At 40.0% G+C, this 23138-nt stretch overlaps 3 protein-coding genes across 3 annotated transcripts in view; 2 read left to right on the plus strand and 1 right to left on the minus strand.

The window, feature by feature from the left end:
- Nucleotides 1-4856: 4856 nt before the first annotated feature.
- Nucleotides 4857-7440, plus strand: LOC146973246 (SLC35A4 upstream open reading frame protein-like). Its single transcript, XM_085799579.1, has 3 exons — nt 4857-4954; nt 5854-5952; nt 7227-7440. The coding sequence occupies exons 1-3, from the start codon at nt 4940-4942 to the stop codon at nt 7422-7424; spliced, it is 312 nt and encodes a 103-aa protein (XP_085655705.1). The 5' UTR covers nt 4857-4939; the 3' UTR covers nt 7425-7440.
- A 2383-nt stretch (nt 7441-9823) lies between these two features.
- On the minus strand, nt 9824-13672 carry cd74b (CD74 molecule, major histocompatibility complex, class II invariant chain b). The gene is made up of 8 exons (XM_085799578.1): nt 13586-13672; nt 13373-13449; nt 11982-12151; nt 11571-11641; nt 11459-11480; nt 11065-11277; nt 10334-10384; nt 9824-10102 (listed from the first exon to the last, which is right to left on the minus strand). Exons 2-7 carry the CDS (start codon nt 13435-13437, stop codon nt 10338-10340), a joined length of 588 nt encoding a protein of 195 aa, XP_085655704.1. The 5' UTR covers nt 13438-13449; nt 13586-13672; the 3' UTR covers nt 9824-10102; nt 10334-10337.
- A 2495-nt stretch (nt 13673-16167) lies between these two features.
- Nucleotides 16168-23138, plus strand: part of srbd1 (S1 RNA binding domain 1) — a 45781-nt gene continuing 38810 nt past the window's right edge. Inside the window, exons 1-8 of the mRNA XM_085799577.1 lie at nt 16168-16232; nt 16559-16955; nt 17148-17381; nt 17814-17980; nt 18800-18917; nt 19095-19233; nt 19570-19666; nt 19847-20033. Of these exons, the coding sequence (XP_085655703.1) occupies nt 16168-16232; nt 16559-16955; nt 17148-17381; nt 17814-17980; nt 18800-18917; nt 19095-19233; nt 19570-19666; nt 19847-20033 (1404 nt within the window). The remainder of the gene's footprint in view (nt 16233-16558; nt 16956-17147; nt 17382-17813; nt 17981-18799; nt 18918-19094; nt 19234-19569; nt 19667-19846; nt 20034-23138) is intronic.

Consider the following 23138-nt stretch of genomic DNA (forward strand, 5'->3'; position numbering starts at 1 on the left):
GGTGGATGGTGCCGTTTCAGTTTTATTAAAAAATGAAAAAGTGAAAAATTAACCTGTTAATCTCCTGATAGTTGCTGAAGAAAACTCCTCCTTTTTTGGATGCATCATGCACATTTAGCTTGACTGCCTCTTTTAATTCCTTTGTAAACGGTAAAAAAACAAAAAATATACTCTCATATTATCATCCTGCAAAGGGTGGTATTTGCAGCAGCTTTCTGTGAGCATTCAGCCCCAGTGACTTGTCCTCTCAGGGAATGTTTGAGAATACAGAAGATAAATATCACAAGCTTTCAGCATTAGCCGTGTCTTAAATGGACAGAATCAGAGCTAGGAGATTTACACTCCTCAAATGCCTCACCAAATAGCTTTCATTATCATCATACCCCTGTCTTCATATAGTAGAGGCATCTCTGTCTTCACCAGTGTAGGCAAATGTCCACAGGCTGTCAGAAATCCTGCTCCAACGTGGCTCCAGAAAGCTGCGCTTCAGCCTCTCAAGATAGCTAATCACAGACCTGTTAGGTTCAGGTCTCAGCAGACCAGGGACTCCGACGACTCTGCTCAGGACTTCCACCGATTCAGGCATCCCCCGGTGTGAGAGCGTGTGTGTGAGGAAGAGGAAGAGGAGGAGAGAAGAGAAGAGAAGGGAGGGGTGGAGAAACTCAAAGAAAGAGGTAGAAAAAGAGAGAGGGTGACTGACAGAGAGAGTTGTGGTGATGCTGATGCAGCATCACAGAGGAAGGAAAGACCCTCCTGTGAAACACCCAGTGCCTCCGGTCGACACAGTAAATGGACACGTTCGTTTCTGCGTCTCTTCATAACGCCTCACTTCACATTGTCACTCTTTTTCTCATTAACATTCCTGCTTGCAGCCCCTCAACTCCTCTTTTAGGGCATTTATTACAGACTTCCCTCTCACTACAGCACATATTTCTGCCTCTACACGTTAACAACTCTTTCTACACACTACTACACACACTTTGCCAGCCATATGCAAAGTGGTTTTGTCTCTTTTGTTCTCCGTTTATTTCCACCAATCCCAACTCAATACTGATAAAGTTTTACCCTTTCTCGTTCAATCAGCAGCGGTCCTCTGTCCTTTGACTCTGTGAACAGGCAGCTATATCTGGCTACACATATGCACCTCTGACTGCACACACAGACAGACACACACCTTGGCACATCACAGCAGAGTGGTGCAGTGAGGCTGCAGTACCTCTCTTCCCTTACCTTGGCTTGCCTCAGTGTGCCAGAGAAGCAACAGAGCTTAAAAAACTTTAATTGGCTCATAGCTGGCATCCAGGCAAGCCTATATACACCACACACACACACGCCTGCGCACACGCACACACACCATCTAAATGTTGAAATCATTAGTGGCAAACAGCAAGTGCACCTTGACTCTTTGAAATGGAAACAATCCATTTTAATTGCACACCTTCGTTCCCAGCTCCTGCTGCTAAATGCTGACTCTCATAGATTAAAGGAATACACACAAAAAGAGAAGAAGGAAAATGCGATGCCAAGTCAGAAATGACGGTTCATCAACAATGGAAATAATATGTTCTTATGCTCTTTAGTTTTCATTGCTTTGATTGCCAGCGTGATTACCAGGAAATGTATTATTTAGCAGTTTATGTGTTTGGAAATGAAACACGCAGCAGGAGCATCATACTGTTATGATTCACTGACTGAAATGGACCACTGTAACTCTGTAAGGATAAAGCCAAGGCCTTGAGTTTGCAATATAAATGATCCTGAGCTACAGTTTGTGAATTCTCTTGTAGACCAATTTGACCACAGTCAATACAATTTGACCTTCTCTTGTTGCTGCGGGCTGGAAAAGTCTCTCCGACCACACACAGGAAGTAAATGTTATTTAACTTGTCCGTCTGTTCAGTGAGACAAAGAGTCCATACTTCAATCAATGCAGTGCTTGTTCTCATTCCTTCGAGTGGCAGATGATTTTTCTTTGGTGACACTCTATTCCATCTCAACAGCGCCGCTGAGTCATGCACATTCATGATTAAAGCTTACATCGCAAAAAATAAAATGTGCGCCCAAACTCCCGTTCCCTCTGATTCAGTCCTGTTGTATTCCAATCACATTTCTCTCTGCTAGCAGGGTGTACTGTATCAGTAGCCATCAGTGGAAACGCCAGCTGAATACTGAACGCCGAGGTTAATGAGGCAACTAGGCTGAACATGAGCCAAGTCCGTCCAGAAAAACATAAAGCCGGGAGGTTCAGACCATGGAAAAAAAGCAACATTTTGTGCCAGACATCAAAAAATGTCTGACTTGTGAAAAGCTTTCAATGATCCCAATTAATAGGTCCAACTAGATCACAAAACATGACATATGCACTGCACTACATGTCAACATATAGGCATAGTGCAGTGCAGCACAGTGGAGAAAGTACATTTATCACACAGGGATAATAAATCTATAACAACACAACAGAACATCCAACACGTTGCAGCGCAGCCAAACGCAGCAGAGCAGAGCGCAGCCCCAAAGCCAAGAGCACACACAACATCTCCGACTCAGAGCACAGGTTATGAAACAATAATTCACTACTTTTGACTCACGGGGCAGCAAGGAGCAATTTGTTTACACACGCATACTTTCACACCAAGATATGACATGCTTCGTGCCAATTTTTTATGTTTTTTCAGAGGCTTGGAAATACAAAGGCATCTACAATAAAAACACTTGAGCATTTTGCAAGCAGCCTATCTAACTTTTTCTGTGAAGCTGCTGAAGCTGAAATGTGCTTATCACTGAGATTCATGTTGTTCCCAAGGTTACTAAAGCCCATGTCACCCCTATTTCAAGTAAATCCACGCTGGGATAAATGCACCTTGTGACGTTTCTGTTTATAAGATAAATCATTTTTAAAGGACAATGATACTGGCTGTACCCACTGCACTGACTATAAAGTACATTTTGAAGTGCTCCTCAAAGCCTGCTGCTAAATAGACTGCATACTTTTATGTCCTGGAGCTGCATGGGGGTTTCTTTTCTCTCTATTTGAATCATAATAACTGTGCATACACAAACAACCCTTACATTTACTGTTTGGCATATAATACAAACTGCTGCCATTATGTAAGAAGGAAAACTCAGCTTGGATCATTAAATAATAGATGAAGCTTTAGTTGCAAAGCTTTAAAAGAATATAAACACATTTGTATTTACTTAAAAGCTTATTTCAACTTTTATAACATTATCACAGATTATCCTTCTTTTCAATTCAATATGACAGTACAAACATATACAGTGGCTGCCTGGAATACACAAGCCCAAAGTACATCACTATAATGACTGTACCATAAGCTTCAATGACCTTTCCTTTACAGTGGTGTCCAAAGATTAGTCAGCCAAATATGCCTCAGCCAAAATCAATACCCACTCCTCTAAACCATCAACAGCGCTGAAGTCCAAAGACATCTTACCTCCATCACTCCCTCTGGTTCTGCAGAACAGTGCTCAGCCTCACGGAAGAGAAGTATGAAAACTGTTCACTCGCGGTGTGAAGAGAGCGTTAAATACTGTGGTCCATATCAGGTCGGGCCTGCGATAACCCTGAATAAGGAAAGGTTAATGGACTCTCTGCCTTGCCAAGTATAAGGATTAAATACTTTTCAGGCCCTTGAGAGTGACAAAGTCCTGCAGAAGAAACCACCATATTCTGTTTGAAGAGTAATCATTTGTTATGGCAAGATTAATCTTTTAAAATTAATCCGAGGCAGAGACCTTTACATATTGTACTGTACAGTCTTCCTTCCTCTCTGTGTGATAGCAATCACTCGCTTGTTCTCTGCTAAGTCTCTTATACTTCCTCTCTCCATCTTTCTCAATGTCTCTCTCCCTCTCTCTCATCCTCCGAGCTGTGACTCCAAGCTCCAAAATTCAGTCTCACTTTGACAGTGAGTCACACTTGTGACCAGTCATCCAGGCAGCCAGTGTTTGCTGAGGGAAAGTGACACATTAAGGCACACAGCATTTTATATGCAACTCAGGCCGTATAATCATTAAATTTGTCTTATAATTCAGGGGCGAAGGGGGCGTTTTTTGACTGTTTAATCTGAACAATTTTTCCTCCCTCTTCAGGCTGAGTTGATGGAGCGATGGTGACAAAATGTGGCAGATTAAACACCTCTGATATCTCTGCTTCCAATGCACATTATCCTTCTGCCCCCTATAACAATTGTCTCTCACACCTCTTTTCTCAGTGTCTTGTCTATGCTCATGCAGATTGCAGACACTCAGGCTGCACAGTCTACACACAGTAGCCTACGTCCAAGGTAATTAGGCAGGTTGCTCCCAGTCAGCTGGGGGTGGCAATATGGAGGTTTGCATAAAAAACCATGCAGATTTACAGTACTATTTGCAATGAGATACTAATGAAGTATAGGCAAAATATTACAACATACTGTTTTGCTAGACAGGAGACGTGTTGCAATATGCTGCAATTTACTGACAGCTTCAAAACATGTGGAGGCTGATGCAGAGCCTGTGTAAGGCTACCCAGCATAATATTAAACCAGTATCAGACACAGACAGCATCATATTGTCTACTGTATCTAGTAGCCTACAATTGTTCACACTACACCAATAAACTGGCATTTGGGGTCACAGGAGCCTCAACATGAGAAAAGATGTGAACATTAAGAAATTGTCTGCTGATTAAATCAGTGTGAAGCTACAAAAAAAAAAAACCCAAGACATAGGCAACAGAGTATAGAGAAGGCTGCATCTTCACATAGCCTATCATTTTGTACAATTTTGCATGTTAGTTTTGAAGATCATAACACTAGGCAGCGTTTGTGAGGAGCCAGTAGAGGGCAGAAAGATTAAACCTCAACTAAATCAGCGGAAGAAGAAGAAGAAGAAGAAGAGGTGGAATCAATACAGCAGTGAAACCTCGAGTGAAACTATGGCAGATGACAAGGTCGGTCCTTAAGTTTTTAATCTACATTTGCACTATTGTTTATTAACGTACCTCTGCTGTGTCACTCCTGCTCCTCCTCGGTTACAGAGCCGTGAACGTGTCGTTTCACGTAAACATGAATCTCCCTCAGCTGTCCTAGCTTGTGGTGTTAGCTTTACTTACTGTACTTACTGCTCGGTAGGTGGCTAATTACTTTCCGTACAGGACTGTAAAGTAACACAGGATTAATTGCGGGTCGTTTAATGAACAAGACACCGCCTAGCTGTTTAAGTAGATGTTAAAATAAGGACTGTGGCTATTGGCTAACCTGCTAACTGCTAACCTAAGGCTACAGTAAGTTAGCTGGGTTCACAGTGTGAGCTAAGTTAGTTCAAGTAGAAAAGTTTGAAAGGTCTAAATACTCAGAGAAACAAAATGAAAGGACCATATGAAAACCTTTATTTCATGTGCTATACAAGCACTCAACTCAACTTAATTTGTTTGTCTGTTTTTATTCTATTTGTTTATATTAGTATTATTATTAGTATTATGTTAACTTAACCTATTGCTGCTGCTATTTGTTATTTCTTGTCCACTTTTATGGGTTGTCTGTGTGTACTGTAATCTTATGTGGGGAAGCCAAAGCCAAATTTCCACATAGGTGGACAATAAAGTTAAAGTTAACTAAAAGCCTGTGGACGTTCAGAGAAACAGTTTGAAAATGAAAATGAAACATGACCTTCAGTAATAAATGTGATTGTTATCTCAGATATTGTAACATTTCCATGTAGATAGGCTAGTTGTTAAACACTAGTGGTTCTTGTACTGTATGTGCAAGGTGATCATAAACCTTGGGTTTTAGGAAAGCACCACTAACGTGTTGTTGTTGTGATTGTTTGTTTATTTGTGTGATAATGTAGAATCCCCTGGGGCAACTCAAAGACCTGGTGGAGCTGAAGGACCAGCTGGAGGACATCCAGAGACGAGTGGAGGATGAGATACAGGCTGGTGTTCCTCCAGTGAGTCTCACACACAGCCACTGACTGACGTGCTCATGTTAACTCTGCCTTGAATTGTGTTCACATGTCGGGCAGCTCGAAAAACATGAAAACTGTCATGGATATAAAGTACTTGATCTAAAGACGGTTAAGAAGCAGCAAGATGCCCCACGACGAGTCAGTTTCCTGTATCTGTGTCACGTTGGGTTCTCCACTACTCCGCTCCTTCAGGAGACCAGCAGCTGGTCTCGAGTCTGTTGACTCCAATGGGAGAAGTGAACGTGAGCACAGATTATGGTCGATTCTTTCGCCCCATAGTCACTGAAGTAAATATTGGACTCAATTTTCACAAGCCACATACACTGTCCGTCCGAAAAAAAGGTCACCTCCTGGATTTTACAAAGCTAATTCTAATAGCCTCATAAGTACTGCGTGGATGATTATGTTTTAGCTGGCAACAACTTATTTAACCCTAACTGATGGAGTCTCATTTCTTAAACAACCATGTTGGAAGATGCATCCTGTGGTCGTGGAAAAGATGTTAATCTGTTTTAAAAGGGTCAAATTATTGGCATCAAGCAAATAAAAGAAAAAAGGAGATTGCTGAGACTACTAAAATTGGGTTAGGAACTGTCCAACGCATAATTAAAAACTAGTAGGATAATGGAGAACCATCATCTTCAAAGAAGAAATGTGGTCCAATGTGACCACAGAGTCCAGAGACCTGAACCCCACTGAGAATCTTTAAAAGATTAATGCAACACTGGATGAGAAATAAATGTTGTGACATTGCAGAAGCTTATCGAAACGATGCCACAGCAAATGTGCACCGTAATCAAAGCTAAAGGCGGTCCAACGAAATGTTATGTGTGTGACTTTTTTTTGGACGGGCAGTGTATATTCTGAACATTTAGATGGACAAATCACGAGAAAATGAACTTTGTTCAAGACCTGTCTGTGTCTCTACAACACACTCTTGTGAGATTTGGCACAGATGTCTTAGGCAATCTCAACTCGTTCGCGCTAACTAATTTTCCCAATGCTAAATATGACTGTTAGCTGTGTAAATATTAGATGTTACCATAAGAAAATATACGTAAATACCTCACTTTCCTGCACTGACAAGTTTTATAAATCCACGTTCACAACACAAGTTGGCGACACAGGTGACCACGCCCACTTAGGAGACAGGAAGTGAACCATTTCATATCATTGACACAGCTTGTATTGAGCCATCTTGTCATAGTAGAGTATCTTTGCTTGATCTGATCTCTCCTCTCGTCTTTCTTCCCCAGGGAGGCAGTCTGCTTGCTTCTCCTTTCCTGAAGGGTTTTCTGGCTGGGTACATCGTTGCCAGGCTACGCTCTTCAGCATTACTGGGTGTCGCCGTAGGAACGTGTACAGGAATCTATGCAGCACAAAATTACGCTGTTCCCAACATTGAAAGCACCGTCAAAGACTACATTAACAACCTGAGAGGAGGACGCAAATGAGACGACGGAAGGAAAACTAAGAAGACAGAAGGGATGGGTATTTCAAAAGTTCAAATATTAGAGTTAATTTCACTCTTCCACATTAATAAGTAAATAGGAAAATTCTACTGTGGCAAGCAGATTTATAGTAAGATAAAATCTTTTCTTCATCAGAAACTGTGCATCATGAATATGGAAAGGGAGAGACGAAAGAAATACTTATATTGACTGACCCTGTATCTCTTCCCTAAGTGATCACTGACTCAAATTTAGACAAACTGTTACCTTTGAAAAAAAAACAAACATAGTCTCTATCATTGATTTCTGATCCCAACCCTGTCCTGCCTGAAACTATAATATGTGCTTTTCAAAGATTGTTTACGTCTGTTGGCTCTTTTCACCTCCTAAAGGAGCAACACTTGAAGGAAGCACCACACATCTTATTTACTATTTTAACAGATAGGAGTGTTGAGCTTCTTCCACAGTAATTTCTTTATTAGGTGCTTTAGAGGGATTCCCCTTTCCGTATCCAAAGCACATGAAGAATGTGGTCTGTCATCATGTCTTTTGCTGCCTAGTGGTCAGAAATCAGTGATAGCAGCCTTAACTAATTTGCACTTGTAATGTATGCTCAGGGGATGATGGAGCATGTAAAAAAAAAAAAAAAATCATAGCACATCACATCATGCTCCTCTTTAAAAACCTGCCACGGTTGGTGTTAGTATTATAAATGTTGGCAGGTGTCAGAGCAAAGTCTGTGGTGTCATGTGAGGTGTCTGTAGAGGTTCATAAAAACTCACTTACACTAAAGACTTTCAATTTTTTCATTCTAAATTACTCCTTGACTGACACACTCCTTTCATACTCAAGGAAACAAATATATATATCCAAAAAATTTAGTAGTTCTCTTTATTTTACCTCATTGCTAAAAAAAAAACCACAATACATTTCAGTCTGAAAAAGCTGGAGAACAGCAGTTGGGAAGTTGGGTGAAAATGTGCACCAAAGTTGGATTTTTGTGCAAAGATGTAGTTCAAAATGTGCTTGGGAGTATAGTATATAGTATTTTATGTAAAATGTATATTAAGAGTGCCTACTCTGGTCTGGACTTGATATCATCTCATGCCATATGTGCAATAGCCTTCTCCTGATGGGATATGGGCTGCCTCTTTCATATGCTGGAAACTAGTCGATCTTTTGCACTTGTTTGAATTTGAGGGTTTAAAACTGTTCTTTTTGTCTTCCAGAAATCAAGTGATTTAGATTTTTGTCCCCAAAATGTCAAACGTAAATCAGTGATAAAGTGACATTTGTGCTTATTTATGAGGTATCTGCATCATGAGCAGCAAGAGAGTTTAACTGTAAGATTAAGTCAATATTATGTCCTCAAATAATAATGTTGCTGCAAGACAACTGTCTGAAAAGATTGTATAAGAAAACTAAGTGAACAGTAGCATATTCAACAACACAGCTGACGTGCAATAAAGCAATGTCATTTTTCGAAATGACAAGCATTACAGTTGATGGAAAGATACCAAAATAAAACTGAAATTGAAATTATGCCCTCCCATACTGTCATTGTTAGCACCATGTCTGTCAGTATCATGCCAATGGGCTAAGCACTTTTATTTGTCAACAGTTAACTTGCACCAGAAAACAGTTTTTTATACATTGTATTTTGTAGCTTTCAGAAGGGTTTGTTCATTTTTGTAACACGCCCCTTTCAACAAGATTAAAGAAATCAGAGTTTTGATGTTTGAGAGAACATAACATGATCATATAGTACCCAAAATAAAGTTTCTATAGGGGTGTATTCATACGTGCCTCTGAAAACACTCAAGATAGATGTAAATGCAATGTAAAAAAAAAAAAAAAAAAAGAGTACTGCACTAAGGTTCTCATGTAACAGAAACATTTGTGTCCCATGTACTGTATTGCTGCTGTTGGACTTGTGGGAAGTATTAGCAAAAAAAAAAGCCATAAAAGAGAATCATATACAAGTTAAATTTGTTCTTACTTTGACTAGAAAGTGTATATTATACACATACTGTGTGTTTGATAACTGGAAACCAGAAACAACTTGTGCCTATTTACAACTGTTGTGTTGCTGTCCTTATGTTGCATGCTCTTAGTTCTTTAATTTTGTGTCTTTCATTATGTGTTTGCATGTTTATCTTGTTATTTAAGCGGTACCTTTTCTTTAAACACCTTTTATTCTGTGGAGTATAGAACATGACGAATGAGTTGATGGTGTTTTCATTTGCTCGTCAGTCTGTCTAATTGTCATCAGTTTTTACTCCTGCACATCAATGCAGAAGTTTATAACTTCCATTATGACTTTGTAAGAGAAAACAACTGAAACTGTCTTTATTATTTTGGTTTATTTGGGACGTTCCAATAAAAGGGGAAAATACAGTTAAATACCTGTCTCGTTTGTTCCTAATAGTTCCCAAATATGTGAAGCAAGAACACGCTATTCTGAAATCCTTAACTTTTATTAGCCATTTAAAAAGAAAAAACAAAAGATGTAAATTAATCAGTAGTTAAGGGTCACACCTGTCTATATCATATTGATTGCAGATAATAAGATGATAGTAAGCAAACTTATCAGGAAATATTATCATGATTATAAATTGAGGAAGTTGCATGGTCATGATAAGAAGGAGCTGGTTGCTGGTGTCTGGGGTAGAGTCCGTCAGCTTCAGTTTTCCAAGAGAAAGAAACAGAAATTGTTTATTAAAAAACAGAAAAAACAATGGAAAGTTATTTCCCTTTCCAAAATAAGTACTGAAACCACTGGGCTGAAATAAACTGAACTGAAACTACACCAGAGGCATCATCACACGCACATACATATTGTTGACAAATATTTTTATACGGTATCAATGTAGTATACGTACAGTAGTGAATCAAAGGAAGACTATACTCACCACACTATGCCTGGGCAATATCATCCAGACCCAGCATGGTGTTCATGCGAGCTACAAAGACAGAATAACATCACATCTTAGATTCTGGGCTCCAACATTATCGGTTCTTTCAGCTCTTGTTATCTGCTTTCAGACACAGTATTCTCGCTGCTTCCATTTCGCGTGAACATTTCTCATTTAATTCTGATAATTTAAAAACAGTCACACAACATTCATCAGTTAGACTTACAGATGTCTCTTTAATCTTGACGCTGTCCTGCATTGCATCAGAGTTTTTAATCAAATCAATTCAAATTTACAAATATACAAAAGAACTAGGACAGCCACAGCCACACCAATGAGAAATGCATTAAGAGTCGTGGCGATTGATGTTTCTTTGAATTGCATCAAAGCCAATGAGAAACACTGAAATATCAGAAATGTTTTTGGCTATCACAGATCCTCAAACAAGCAGGACTGAAAACTTGAAGAAGGTTATATGGATAACCTCAAACATAACAACACCAATACATTTATATGCTACTGTGTGTAGTACTTTAGCAAAGCTGTAAGTCTATGTGGAACTTGAGGACTTCTGTTTGTGCCGCAGTGAAATCCACTGCATTTTCCATAAAATCAATGATTTACTGAAACCTGAGAGCTTTTTGTTTGAAACTACTGATTCAAACACTGGTTGAACTCTGCGGCTTATATTCTCAGTCTGGCTTTTGTTGAAAGTTATCTTGTCTCACCAGCTGGCCTGGCTCCACCGCATCTGACCGGTCCAGAGCTCATGGATCCAGGGACTTGTTCCCCGCTGGATGGGTTCACACACCAGCAATGGTTCATGAAGCACTGCTGGGCCTTGTAGAGGCCGCGCTCATCACAGACAGGGAGGAAACCTGGCACCTGCACAGGCTTCACACCAGCAGCCTCCTGCTGGCATGGAGTGCCCTGCAGAGGGACTGAGAGCAGAGAGGAGTTACATCATATCTGTCTTACAGAAAACACAAGACTACTATCTTAGATATGAGTGGAGGGAGAGGGGTTCGTGATTGTAATCATATGTAGATAGAGAAGATTCATAGATCAAGATGACGATTTCATTTGCTATGTATGTGTAGATGAATACAGTAATAGACATACCCAGTTTGCCAGTGGAGGACTCCTGCAAGACAATCAGTGAAATAGATCATTATGGTAACCTGTATTATTTATATCAATGTCAGGAAATCTGGTCTTGATCTATTTTATCCACCTCATCTTCAGGATCGTAGGTCAGCTTGGTCAGGGCGTTCATGGGCATGTGCATCCGCACTGGCACAGACACTACAGGCAAAAAGAGAAGTGTGTGTGTGTCAGAGGTTGAGAACCAAAGGAAACAGGTCCTACCAACTTACAACTTACGGTGCTACAGGATTGTTTAGGACACATATTGTGTTTAAATACTATTATGAATTTACAGTGAGATTACAGTTTTCTATGTATTCTTGCAACCTTGGCTCCCATCAATTAGCTTTCAGCTTTTGAAAGAACAGAAACTAAAGAATGCAACCTGCTGACCAGGTTTTTGACAGATAAAGCTAATGCGTCATCAGACATTATACAGGACGCCGCAACAGTTGCAGTTTTTCCCATCTTTTATCCAAACTGAATTCGGCCTTCTCACCAGATCTTCCCTTCGTCAGTTCGGCCTGCATGTTGTTGTTCTGCTCCTCCAGGGATTTGATGTCGCTCTTCTGGCTGAGGAGGAAGTAGGCGGTCATCACCTGCCCCACGATCAGGATACAGGCCAACAGGGTCAGACCGGCCACCTTGTAGGCCCGGCTGGGACGGCCTCTGGAAAACGAGACAAGAAAGAAGGGTTATTGGATGAAAATGGCACACTTACATTATAGAAACTGAATTAAAAAAAACAAATAGGGGAAATTTGAGGAATATCTTTTAATATGTAGGAACCTTGTTATGAACAATTGTTTCTACTGTATTTTCCCTGTTCACGCATCACTAAGTGGGTGACCTGCTCTAATATCGTTCTTGATAAATGATCTACCACTGAGGAGGAGGTCACTGAGACCAAAGCCTTAGGCCGGAAAAAGAGGTGGAGCAGACGATGAGGCCACAGAGGAGAAAATTGAGTATGAGGAATATGACTGAGGCCGATGCTCCTTTGAAACAGGAACCTGACTGAAGGTAGCAGTGTGCGTCACGCTGATTGAATGATGAAATCGTTTGTTGCCAAGCAGACACCTAAGTGAAAGTTTAGGAATTGTGCATCTTTGTTTGTGCCCTTTTTGACTTCCCTTTTTGACTTCTTTAGAAAATGCCACTGATTGAAATGACGTGTCCCCTTTTGCTTTTTAACATCAAATAACTGAAATATCCAGCCAATTGATGCAAAACGTATTAAACAAAATCCTGTTTTCCAATGGAACAGTAACGAAAACAAGACATAGCCAACACACTTTTAGTAGAATTACAACCATTTAAAAGGCTGTTTACAATTTTATTTCCTAATTAACAACTTGATGTAGCCTTTACTTATTAGTGTGGTTTACTGTTTTCCTTTGAAAGTCCTTTGGCTTCCATTATTTTTCATTTTGTCACAGATCCATTACTGTTGTTGTAGCTAGACGGATCAAATAAATCTCAGCTATTGATCTACTTCCTTTTAGAGAGTCTGTTGATTTTCATTGAGGTAAATGGAAATCAATTGTTTCACTATCGTTATAAAAATACACAGTATTAGTCAAAAGTTTGATCAAACCCTTTTGGACAAATGGATTAAAATGTGATTTAAAACATGGACATTCACTGTAAAATTACTTTGGCAAGTGAAAAAAGAAAAAAGAAAACACAGGAAACTCCCTTTTTCACGCATATACACACACTATATCTTTGTCAGGACTTTTAACAATATCCAAGATGTACATTAGAGACTATTTTATAGAATTAATTTACAGTAAATGTGTTTGTGCTTAACATTTAAAACACTGTGGGCATCAGGTTTTTGTATCTCACATATCAAGACATTAATTAAGCAGCAAACACAACTCTTACCCCTCTGGTGCTGCCGCACTGGGAGCTCTAAGAAGAGGCTGAGCTGGGTTTTCTGGGTCAGACATGTTCACACAAACCTGTAAACACAAACATACACAAACAGAAAATTGCTTTTACCATAGGGAATGAATGTTAAAACACTTAACCACACACACCATGTAGGCTACTTACACACACAGACACACAACACACAAACACCCACAGAATTAATACCTTTTTTCAGTTGCGTATCCAAGCGGTTTCACAAAATTGAATGGCAGATCTGACTGATGTTTTACCTTAACTATGGCTGGACAGACAGAGGGAACCGAAATCAATGGGAGTGGAAAACCCCACACTAAGGACCAAAGTATGCACTGGCTGCTCCAGACTGAATTTCTGATTGGTTGCTTAGGCTGACGCGTCATCTGTTGCCAGGGGCAGGGTATAAAGCTTGTAATCCAAAATCACTTTATGAGACATTTAACCCCTTTTAATTTCACATTATTTGAAAATATCTGTAATTAATTAAATATCCATTAACATAACATAGCAATAATTGCAAACAAAAGTGACATGACATTTATGAAAATGCTAAATGTTGAAACACTCACTGACTATGTGTACAACTTATTTATTTGATATGGCACATTGGTATTGCTATTGATGTTTTTGTATTAGCATTATTGTCTTTTTGCTGTCATGTACTTTAAAGTATAGTTGTTCTTTCTGGGTTTCTGGACTTTATTACTTCTGTGGTGAAATCCCTGGGGGCCCTCATTACTGTACAGCCCCTTATCCAGTTTTTTGTCTTACAATCACAAGAACATTTCAACAATTACACAGCCACTGAGCTGTTATGTTTTCATCATGAATGTGCCAAAGGGATGATACAGAATTAATGAAATTATATTTTCCATGTCTGTTCACATAGACACACTCAAACATTTAGGCTATCCTGTTTAGACTTCCTCTATGACCATAATGTCCTGCTCACCCTATATGTATCCTAGATATGAAATCTATGTAAATGATGTACACATGTACTTGTAGACTCAACTGGATTGCTGTCAGTGTTGCTTCTCACATTTGAGATATTTGGACATTTGGTCCAGACGGGTTCAGGATCTTTCAGAAGCTATACTACCCTGGGCCTGGTTACAATATGGACATACACAACAATGTGCAATACAATTACTGAGCTAATGCAAATAGTTTGGTTTAATATCTGGTCACCTTTAAGGTGAAGAGCAGGTCAGGTTACAATAAACGAAAAAAGAAAAGAAAAAAAAGACTGTAGCTTGAAAGTCTGACATTTGAAATGCAGTAGCGGCAAAAGGAAGTGAGAGTTCAGTGGGATCTAAAGGGGACTTTGGTGAGACTGATTAACAGGAACAATAGGTAAAAAAAAAAATTGAATCATACAGTAGATAAGGATAAACTGAGGTTTTAAGTTTTCCCCACTCTCTCGTGTGAGTGAGATCATTTACATATGGACATTAATATGTCAATATAGCTAGCCTACTTGATTACATTGTTTATTGGTAAGGGGCCCAAACATTAACCTGTCATCTGGATAGGAGGAAGTAGCTATAAGAAAAGGAAGAGATGTGATGTTTTTGATTTGATTTGATGATTAACCTCACAAATGTCAGAAATGTAATCACTGATGATGTAGATGGCCTACATAAAAACAAGGAAATTAGGAGTGACATTGCTAGAAATGCTATTCCATTAATACAGATGTTCTGGTCTTCTAGAAATAAAAAAACACAAATAAGATTGATATGAGAAAATATGAGAGTAGGCCATTTCTACTAGAATATAAACTGTGATTTTGAAATGTGAATTATTCAATGAAGCGAAACCCTTGAGAGCTGAGTGTGTATTTGTTTTTACTCTCTCTATATATGTCTCTGTTAGTGTTATAGCCTAAATACTTAATCAAAGTAACTACACATTTTTTATTAGTGTCTGTGTGCGTGTTTGAGGGTCGGATGGGGCGTAACCATAGACTGTAAAAGGGCGTAACCATACAGTCAACAGGTGAGCGGGCTCTTTAAGAAAAAAGTGTCTCTGGCCCTTTAAGACTTTCGCCCGTTGTGATTGGTTGAACCCATATTGTTGCAGGAAGCGGGGATGAGCTGCATTTTCCCGACGGAATACACACAAATAATTTCCGGCATTGGCATTGGTATAAAGGTAATAATGCTGTGTTAATTGCGCTTAATATTGTGCGAGACAGTCATGTCGTGAATTAATACGCCTCTTTGTGGGGCTGCTCATTCAGCTAACTTTGCTATCGTCAGCGTGAAGCGGCAAATTTGAATGAACAGCTAACCTAACCTGGTGGTAACTGTTAGCTAGCAAACATTTTGCAAATGCATGACAGGTTAGCTTCAGTAAATTCAGCGTCTCCGCTAAAGTTGGCGTGAATGAAACACAACTGCTCTCATCTTTATGCTAATATCTTGGTTTGCGACGTTGGCAAACGCTGTTTTACCTGCGGGTAACGTTATGAAATTGACCAGTTGACGCTAACCTTACGTCGCTACGTCGAGTCTAATGCTATTATTGTATGATAAACATTATCAGTGAGTTAATTTTTAATTAAATGAGAGCAGGTGTGCAACTTTGTAGAGGTACACCGTTTCTTGAGTTGCAGTTGAGCACAAATATCTTAAAATAGCTTACTCATGTAGAGTATTGCACACAAGCACGGTGCTACTGTACAACTATGGACAGTAATCTAATGTATGTGTTTTAATGTTACAACTTTGATATAAAGCTGAATAACTAAATGTATTTCCTAACAGATGGCGCGAAGACCCCGAACAGCAACATGCAAAGCTGTAAACTACGCAGAAATGGATTCTGACCTGTAAGTGACTTCGATTCATAAGTCTTTTCTTGCGCTATCAATCCATTATCTACAATTGCATCTTCATTTTTATCATCATATGTGGCAGATTGAGCTGTGCCTCAGCTTTAAAGGATGATGTTAGCAGTTCACATTATTGTCAGTTCATCACAGGCCTACTGAAAAAAACCTCATATTCACCTTATACAGAAATAAGATAATATAGCCTATCAGAGACACTCTTAGTTTATTAACTAGTGAAAGTAACAATGCAAACCTGAGGAAAACACACAAAATATTGTGGTATAATAATCAAATTTTCCACTTTTTTCATATGTTACTATTAGGTCCTTTACTGTGGGTAGTGATGAGGCAGGTGAGGAATGGAGGCCATCAGAGCCCGCAAAAGCCCCTAAAAAGACTGCCAGGGTCCCAGCAGCAGGGGAGAAGAAGGCAGCCACCAAGCGAGCTGCTAAACCAAAGGAGCCAAAAGCACCCAAAGAACCTAAAGCTCCCAAAGTGCCCAAAGAGCCTAAAGCTCCCAAAGTGCCTAAAGAGCCTAAAGCTCCCAAAGTGCCTAAAGAGCCTAAGCCAAAGGCACCACGCAAACCTGCAGCAAAGACTCTGGCTGGAACAAAGAGGAAAAAAAAGGATGATAAAGATGGAGAAGCAGAAAATCAAAATGTCTGCGCAGAAGGAGAGAGGGCTGAAGACAGCGGGCCAAGTATCAGACCGAAGGCCGAGGTAAGAATAGTATATGTGTGTTACTGAGCCTTGCACATCAAAGTGGTTGTTCTTATAGCCTAACATTTGCAACAACTGGCTTTTTTATTGTGTGTCTGTTGTTATCGAGACAAAGTATGTGGACCATCACTATTATCTTGTAGTATTTTTTCAATCCTATTCGATGGCTTTTCTCTTTCTGTTTTCATACAGAGGGTATCATTCATCGTCTCAGAAGCTCCTGAGGCTGACAGATGGGCGGGCGAGGGGTCATCACTGGCTGGCCTTATAGCGAAGAAAGAGGAAGTTGAGGATTTCACATTTGATGAACCTTGTCTTAAGAAGCAGAAGACCAGTAGTGCCTGCCACGGACAACCAATTACTTTGCCACCAGCACAAGCACAAGCTTTGAGAAATGAGCTCAACATGAACTGGGACTTGGTTCAGGTATTGTCAAGAAGAGTTTGTTGGTGGCTTTATCTATATTTGTGGCAGATATTAAGCTATGCAGCGTAAAACAGTGTCCCTTACTTACTGACTGACTGACTGACTGACTGACTGACTGACAGACAGACACGTAATGCTGAAATGGATGTTTTGAAGGTGGCCCAGTCAGGCTGTCATGAAGTTGTTACTGTCAAATTTAAACACTGTAAGTAACCTCCAATGTTTATTATGGGTGGCATCTATAATATAGTACATTGGTGGTTAATTATAGCTGAACAAATATATCATGGAGAATATACATTTTCACCACAGAGAGAATTAGTAGCTGTCTCTTATGCACATTTTAACTACATTCTCTTTATACTAAATTGTTCATAATTGGTGGTTATACTGTATTTGCAGTGCCTCACTGTGTATTTGTCTTCCCCTCAGCTGGTGTCCATCCTGACATGTGTGGAGCGGTGGGTGTGTGCAAACATAATTTCACTGCTTCGGGAGGAGAACACGGTGCCATTCATGGTGCGCTACCGCAAAGATATGATCAACCACATGGATGCTGATTCTGTCCGCGATGTCCAGCTCGTATTTGAGGAGTTATGGTAGGAAACATTGAACAACAATAAAAAAAAACACATCATATTACCCACTATTCTTCTTTCTTTTTTTTTAATTTAACAGGGACAACGCTTAATACATACAGTATATTGTGCCAGATTTAGCTGTAAACTCATTTTCGTCTGCAGTCCCTGGGCACAGCCAACGGTAAACAACATGAGAGCTAGGCGATCGTTAGTAACTTCAAAAACAGTTACATCCATACATGGTATCATTATCATCTCACCTGCACACATTCTTCTGTAAAAAGGTACATTTCAGTTTTATTTAATCAATCAAACCAATCTAAATAAATTTTACTGTCTCCGGAGGGAAATTTGTCAACGCATACACACACATACACAATAAAGAGAGAACACAAACAGACAAACAGTGCTACTAGTTCACTAGTACAGGAGTGAGTATACATATTGCACTTCCTCGATTGTTACATCTTGCCCCTAGTAATTGCATCAGTCTCTAGATATTATTGCACTGTGCATGTATGTGTAAACTGTACTCATCAGTCGGGTTCAATAACAGGTAAGGTATAGTATACAGTGCTGCAGCCATGAACTGTTTTCTCATTTGAGCCGAATAAGACTGACTGGGTTTTGTTTCTAGACAACATATTTGACATTGGCCACTAGATGGTGGTAGTGGTCAACCTTTGAGGCCTGAAACGGTGTCAGTTGCGTATCATTACTTTACACATGTATCACTTTGCCTAGTGTATGTGTCTGTGTTTGTTGTAATTAAGCACACTATATAATCAGTTCTTTTTGTATGTTTGTGTTTGTCTATGTGTGTTTGTGTTGCTTTAGCACTCTTGCTAAGAAGACCCAGTCTGTGGTTCAGACCCTAAAGAAGGATGGTGTTTTGACAGCTGAGTTGGAACAAAACCTGAGGAGCTGCCGATCAGCTGATGAACTGGATCATGTGGTCAGAATCACATTTCAATAAAAAAGAAAAGTTCTACCTATCATTTCAATGTTATTTGGAGATCTGTGTCCTTTTTTGCAAATATTATTTATTCACACTTTCACCCATACCTTATATTGAGTCTCTTCTCTCCTTCATTCAGTCATTTCAATTCAGTGCTTCTGTCTTTGTCTTTAGTATTCTCCCTATAAAAAAGGCAGTAAGCTGACAAAGGCTCGCCGAGCCAAAGCACTTGGCCTTGAGGAGGCTGCCTCTGCTCTGATGAACACACCACACACTCTGGATTTAACGGCATGGGTAAAACCTGATACTGAAGGTATGGCATAAACACATCATTCAAAATGAGTAGTTTTATAGACATCAAATGGCTCATAGCACTTTAAGTTTACATTATTTTTGGATAAGAACCTCCCTCGTGGATTCTAGTTCTTTTTACATGATTGAGAAATTACTAATACAGCTAGTCTTTTATGAGCAGATTTTTCCAGGATCTGGGATATCACTTGAATAACTTCACATACCTAATGGTCCCTAATTTCAAATGGTGTAGATGTATAAATTTAGACGGACACATATTCATACACAAGCAGGTAATTATAGTTGCGAATTAGACTGTTTCGAAATAAAGTATGCATGTGTGTTTCTGTAACAGGTCTGTCGACAATGGAAGAGGTGGCCACAGGTGTGGAGCATATCTTGGCTGATATGATTGCAAAAGACCCTGAGACACTCACCTACATAAAAACATTGTGAGAACATATTCCTATGCAGTATGCACACAACACTTCAATTTTTTTGTCATGTACAATGAAGCACTGTGCATTTTTCTATTGCCCGTCTTCCTCCCTGCTCTTGTGTTTCATTATTTCTGGGATCAAAGTCTCCTTTACTCAGTGCATTCCCTCTGCATTTCTCTTTTGCTGGATCAGGTGTGAGAAAAGTTTTGTGACGATCCAGTCAAGTGTGTCTAAGACGGCCCTAAAGGAAAAAGAGCAGAAGAGCGCTGTCCAAAGCCAAAACAAACCGGGGGCTCACCAAAACAAAAACATGGACATTCACAAGTTTGACCTCTACTTTGACTTCACTGGCAACGTCCAACGCATCCAGCCTCATCAGGTAGTTATCGTCAATATCTCTTTCATTGTACATCCACCCATCCATATAAGTGACATGTTGGCATCATTGTTTTCTAATCCAGGCCATTCAATTCAATGCATAAACATGGGTGAAAGACACACACACACACACATTTACTCTGCTTCAGGGATTGTTTGTTTTCAGCTGAAAATGCAGTGGATAGGAATGAAAAGCGATAAGAGATAAACTTTTGTTAACTCCTTATTGTTTATTTTGTCTGATAATCCTACTTTTATAGTACTGTATTGTGTGTTTCAACTTGCCTGATACTTATAAGACACACACACAAACACACACACCCTTGCACACACAAACAAATGCACACCATCTGTTTGTGTTTGTGCCATTTCTGTCTGCTTAGTGCGTGCCGCTTCTGAATGCTAGCGATGTCAGTCGCAGTTAGCCTTGTCTGTGCCTCCACATTTACCCCTCCTGTGCCCTGCCCTACCTCCTCCGCTCCCCCTCTGTCCCTCTAGTGACTGGTGGGTTACTCAGAGTTGGTCCCGGGCCTCATGTGTCACCATAGCTTCCATCACCCGCTGCCTCTCTGCCACACCACACTCTCTGGCAACCGCGCTCTGCCCTACAGTCATAAAATCACATACACATACATGCATGCACACACTTGCTCACACACAAGCACACCCTGCAAGTCCCCTCATTCTCTCCTCTTAACATATGTGACATGTCCCCTGCCGACATGCCATTGGATTAGGAAGCTTTGATTGACAGGCGCTCTCCTGTAGTGACAGCTACTGCTGCTGGGCCCACAGGCGGGAGGAAGGATGTGGAGAGGCAGTGGGGGCGGTAAAGGGAGGGAGAGAATGAACAGATGAGCGATGTTGAGGTGCGTCCGTCACTTATCTCTCTTGCTCCGCTCTGATCCGCCTCCCTCTCTCTCTCTCTCTCCCTCCCTCTTTCTCTGACTAAACCTCAGCCCACCAATCCACTCCACACCTCCCCTTTTCCCCTCTCCTCCCCTGTGTTTGCGAGGCCTTTAATGCGATGACTCGCCTTTGTCACGGAGCGTTAATCCACAGGCTGCTGTGACCCTGCTAGCTGTCGGATTCCGGCTAAAATGAACCTTTTCTAGCCGTCAAGTTGGCGGGAAGGGGGAGCAGGTGGGAAATGTGTTTTGACAGGAGGCATGTGTGTATGCACACACTTGCCCGTTTGTTAAAGGAAAAGGAAGGGGCATTGTGTGAAGGGAGAGATGAAGACATGTTAGAGTTGGTTCATGCAAGTTCACCTGTGGATCTTTACCACTAATTATACAAAGACAAATATTTCTAAATCCAGTGGATGAAACAAGAAACAAGAACATTCAGTGTTTGTGGTCTGCTTCAAATTCACTTCACTTCACTAATTCATGATTTTTCATAGGTAATTGATTATTTGTGTCTGAAACCCACAGACCTTCACATTTTTCAATCAGTTCAAGAAAAGCTAGAAATTCTCACAGTTTAGAAGCTGGAACCAGTGAATTTATTTCCAGACCTAAAAAGTATTTTAATAGAATATAATTACTGTACATGCAAGAAAACTCTTTCCACTGATAGCGATAACTTTTTGCTTCTCATAATCGATGCTGATACCGATAACCAATAACATTTTTAATAGTTTTACACCTACCTGAGGTTAAGAAAGGCTAAGATGTAGTGAGTAAAGATGAATTTAACATTATAGCTCTGCCTCTGACTTAACAAAATGATAAATTGACATCACTACTGTAATCCCAACAAAAACAAGAACAGTTATGACTCTTAAAAAATCAACATTTATGAAATCATCATATTGGCTCATCATAATTATCAGACAAGATCGATAATCATCTGTACTGATAGTTATCGTGCATCCCTAATTTTAAGTTGAATGTAGTTCACTTAACTATATTAAATGATAGAAAAGTTATCTTTTTAAACTAAGTATATATCAAGCTCTGTTAGTCTGTGTGTCTTAAAGCATAAGTCATTTGACATAAGTAGTTAGCGCTGATTTAATTCCATCAGATCGGATTGAAGGCTTTCTTCGAAGGGTTTGCATTTACCTTATAGCTATTAGAAGCCGGTATGCGCTCGAGTATGCCAAGGCAGATTTGTTGAATGTGCAGTCGTCTACTTTTAATGTGACTTGCGTTGTGATCAAACGGTAGTTTAACACTGTAGTCTGAGGCTTCCCCGCAGTGGGGCTTGGATAAATGGAACTGCTTCATCAATTAAACACTTTTTTTTGATGGACTGGTAGAAAAATAACAACTTATTTGTACTGTCACCCGCTCACACAAATAATCAGATTGTGTGAGTGGGTGTTAATGCCTTAGGAGACCTCATAGGATGTGATAATTTGGTGCTACTACTTTTGTGACACAAGTGCTAAACATAATTATTTTTGTCAGTATTATAAAACACAGTAAATCTTCCAGAGTTTACAGAAACATACGGTTTCTGCACAGTGACCTCTTTTTCATTTGAAGAGTGGAGTCCCGTCTGAAAATGTACATATGTACACTTCAGTGCTTTGTTGTCAGTTTAATTCCCCCTTTTCTGTCTTTTTATACTTATATTAATTTTCAATGTTCACAACCATGATAATTTCTTAATCGAATTGTTAATTGAGCTCTATCTAGGCTTTTGATTAGTTTTTATTGCTGCTCTTGCGCAGCCATATCAAAAAGAGTAGAAGTGGTGTGTGAATCTCTGTGCCAGTACGTCTGTATCTGCATGTTTATCTTGGATATGTCGGATGGATAGATGTGTTGATGACAGTATTCCTGTAAAGAACGGGTGAGAGAGACAAGGAGACAGATAGAGAGAGGATGGTCGTTGGCTGACTGCCCCCCCCTCGGGGGCTGGTGGAAGGATGAAGGGGGCGTCCAGGGAAGACAGTCTGTCTGGTCTTGTCACAGTTTGGCCAGCACTTGGCTACCTGTCACTCTTGGCCCATGTAACACACAAACACACACTTCTCACTCTGTCTCACATCAACCTTCCTCTCAGATCACTCTCAACCTCCCACTAGTGACCCAACCCGGGCAGAAAGTGAGAGACGTCCAGACACTAGGTTGTTTCTCATCTGCAAAAACAG

Source organism: Trachurus japonicus, chromosome 15 (genome assembly GCF_045865225.1).
Source record: "Trachurus japonicus isolate A0001 chromosome 15, Traja_1.0".
Taxonomy (NCBI): Eukaryota; Metazoa; Chordata; class Actinopteri; order Carangiformes; family Carangidae; genus Trachurus; species Trachurus japonicus.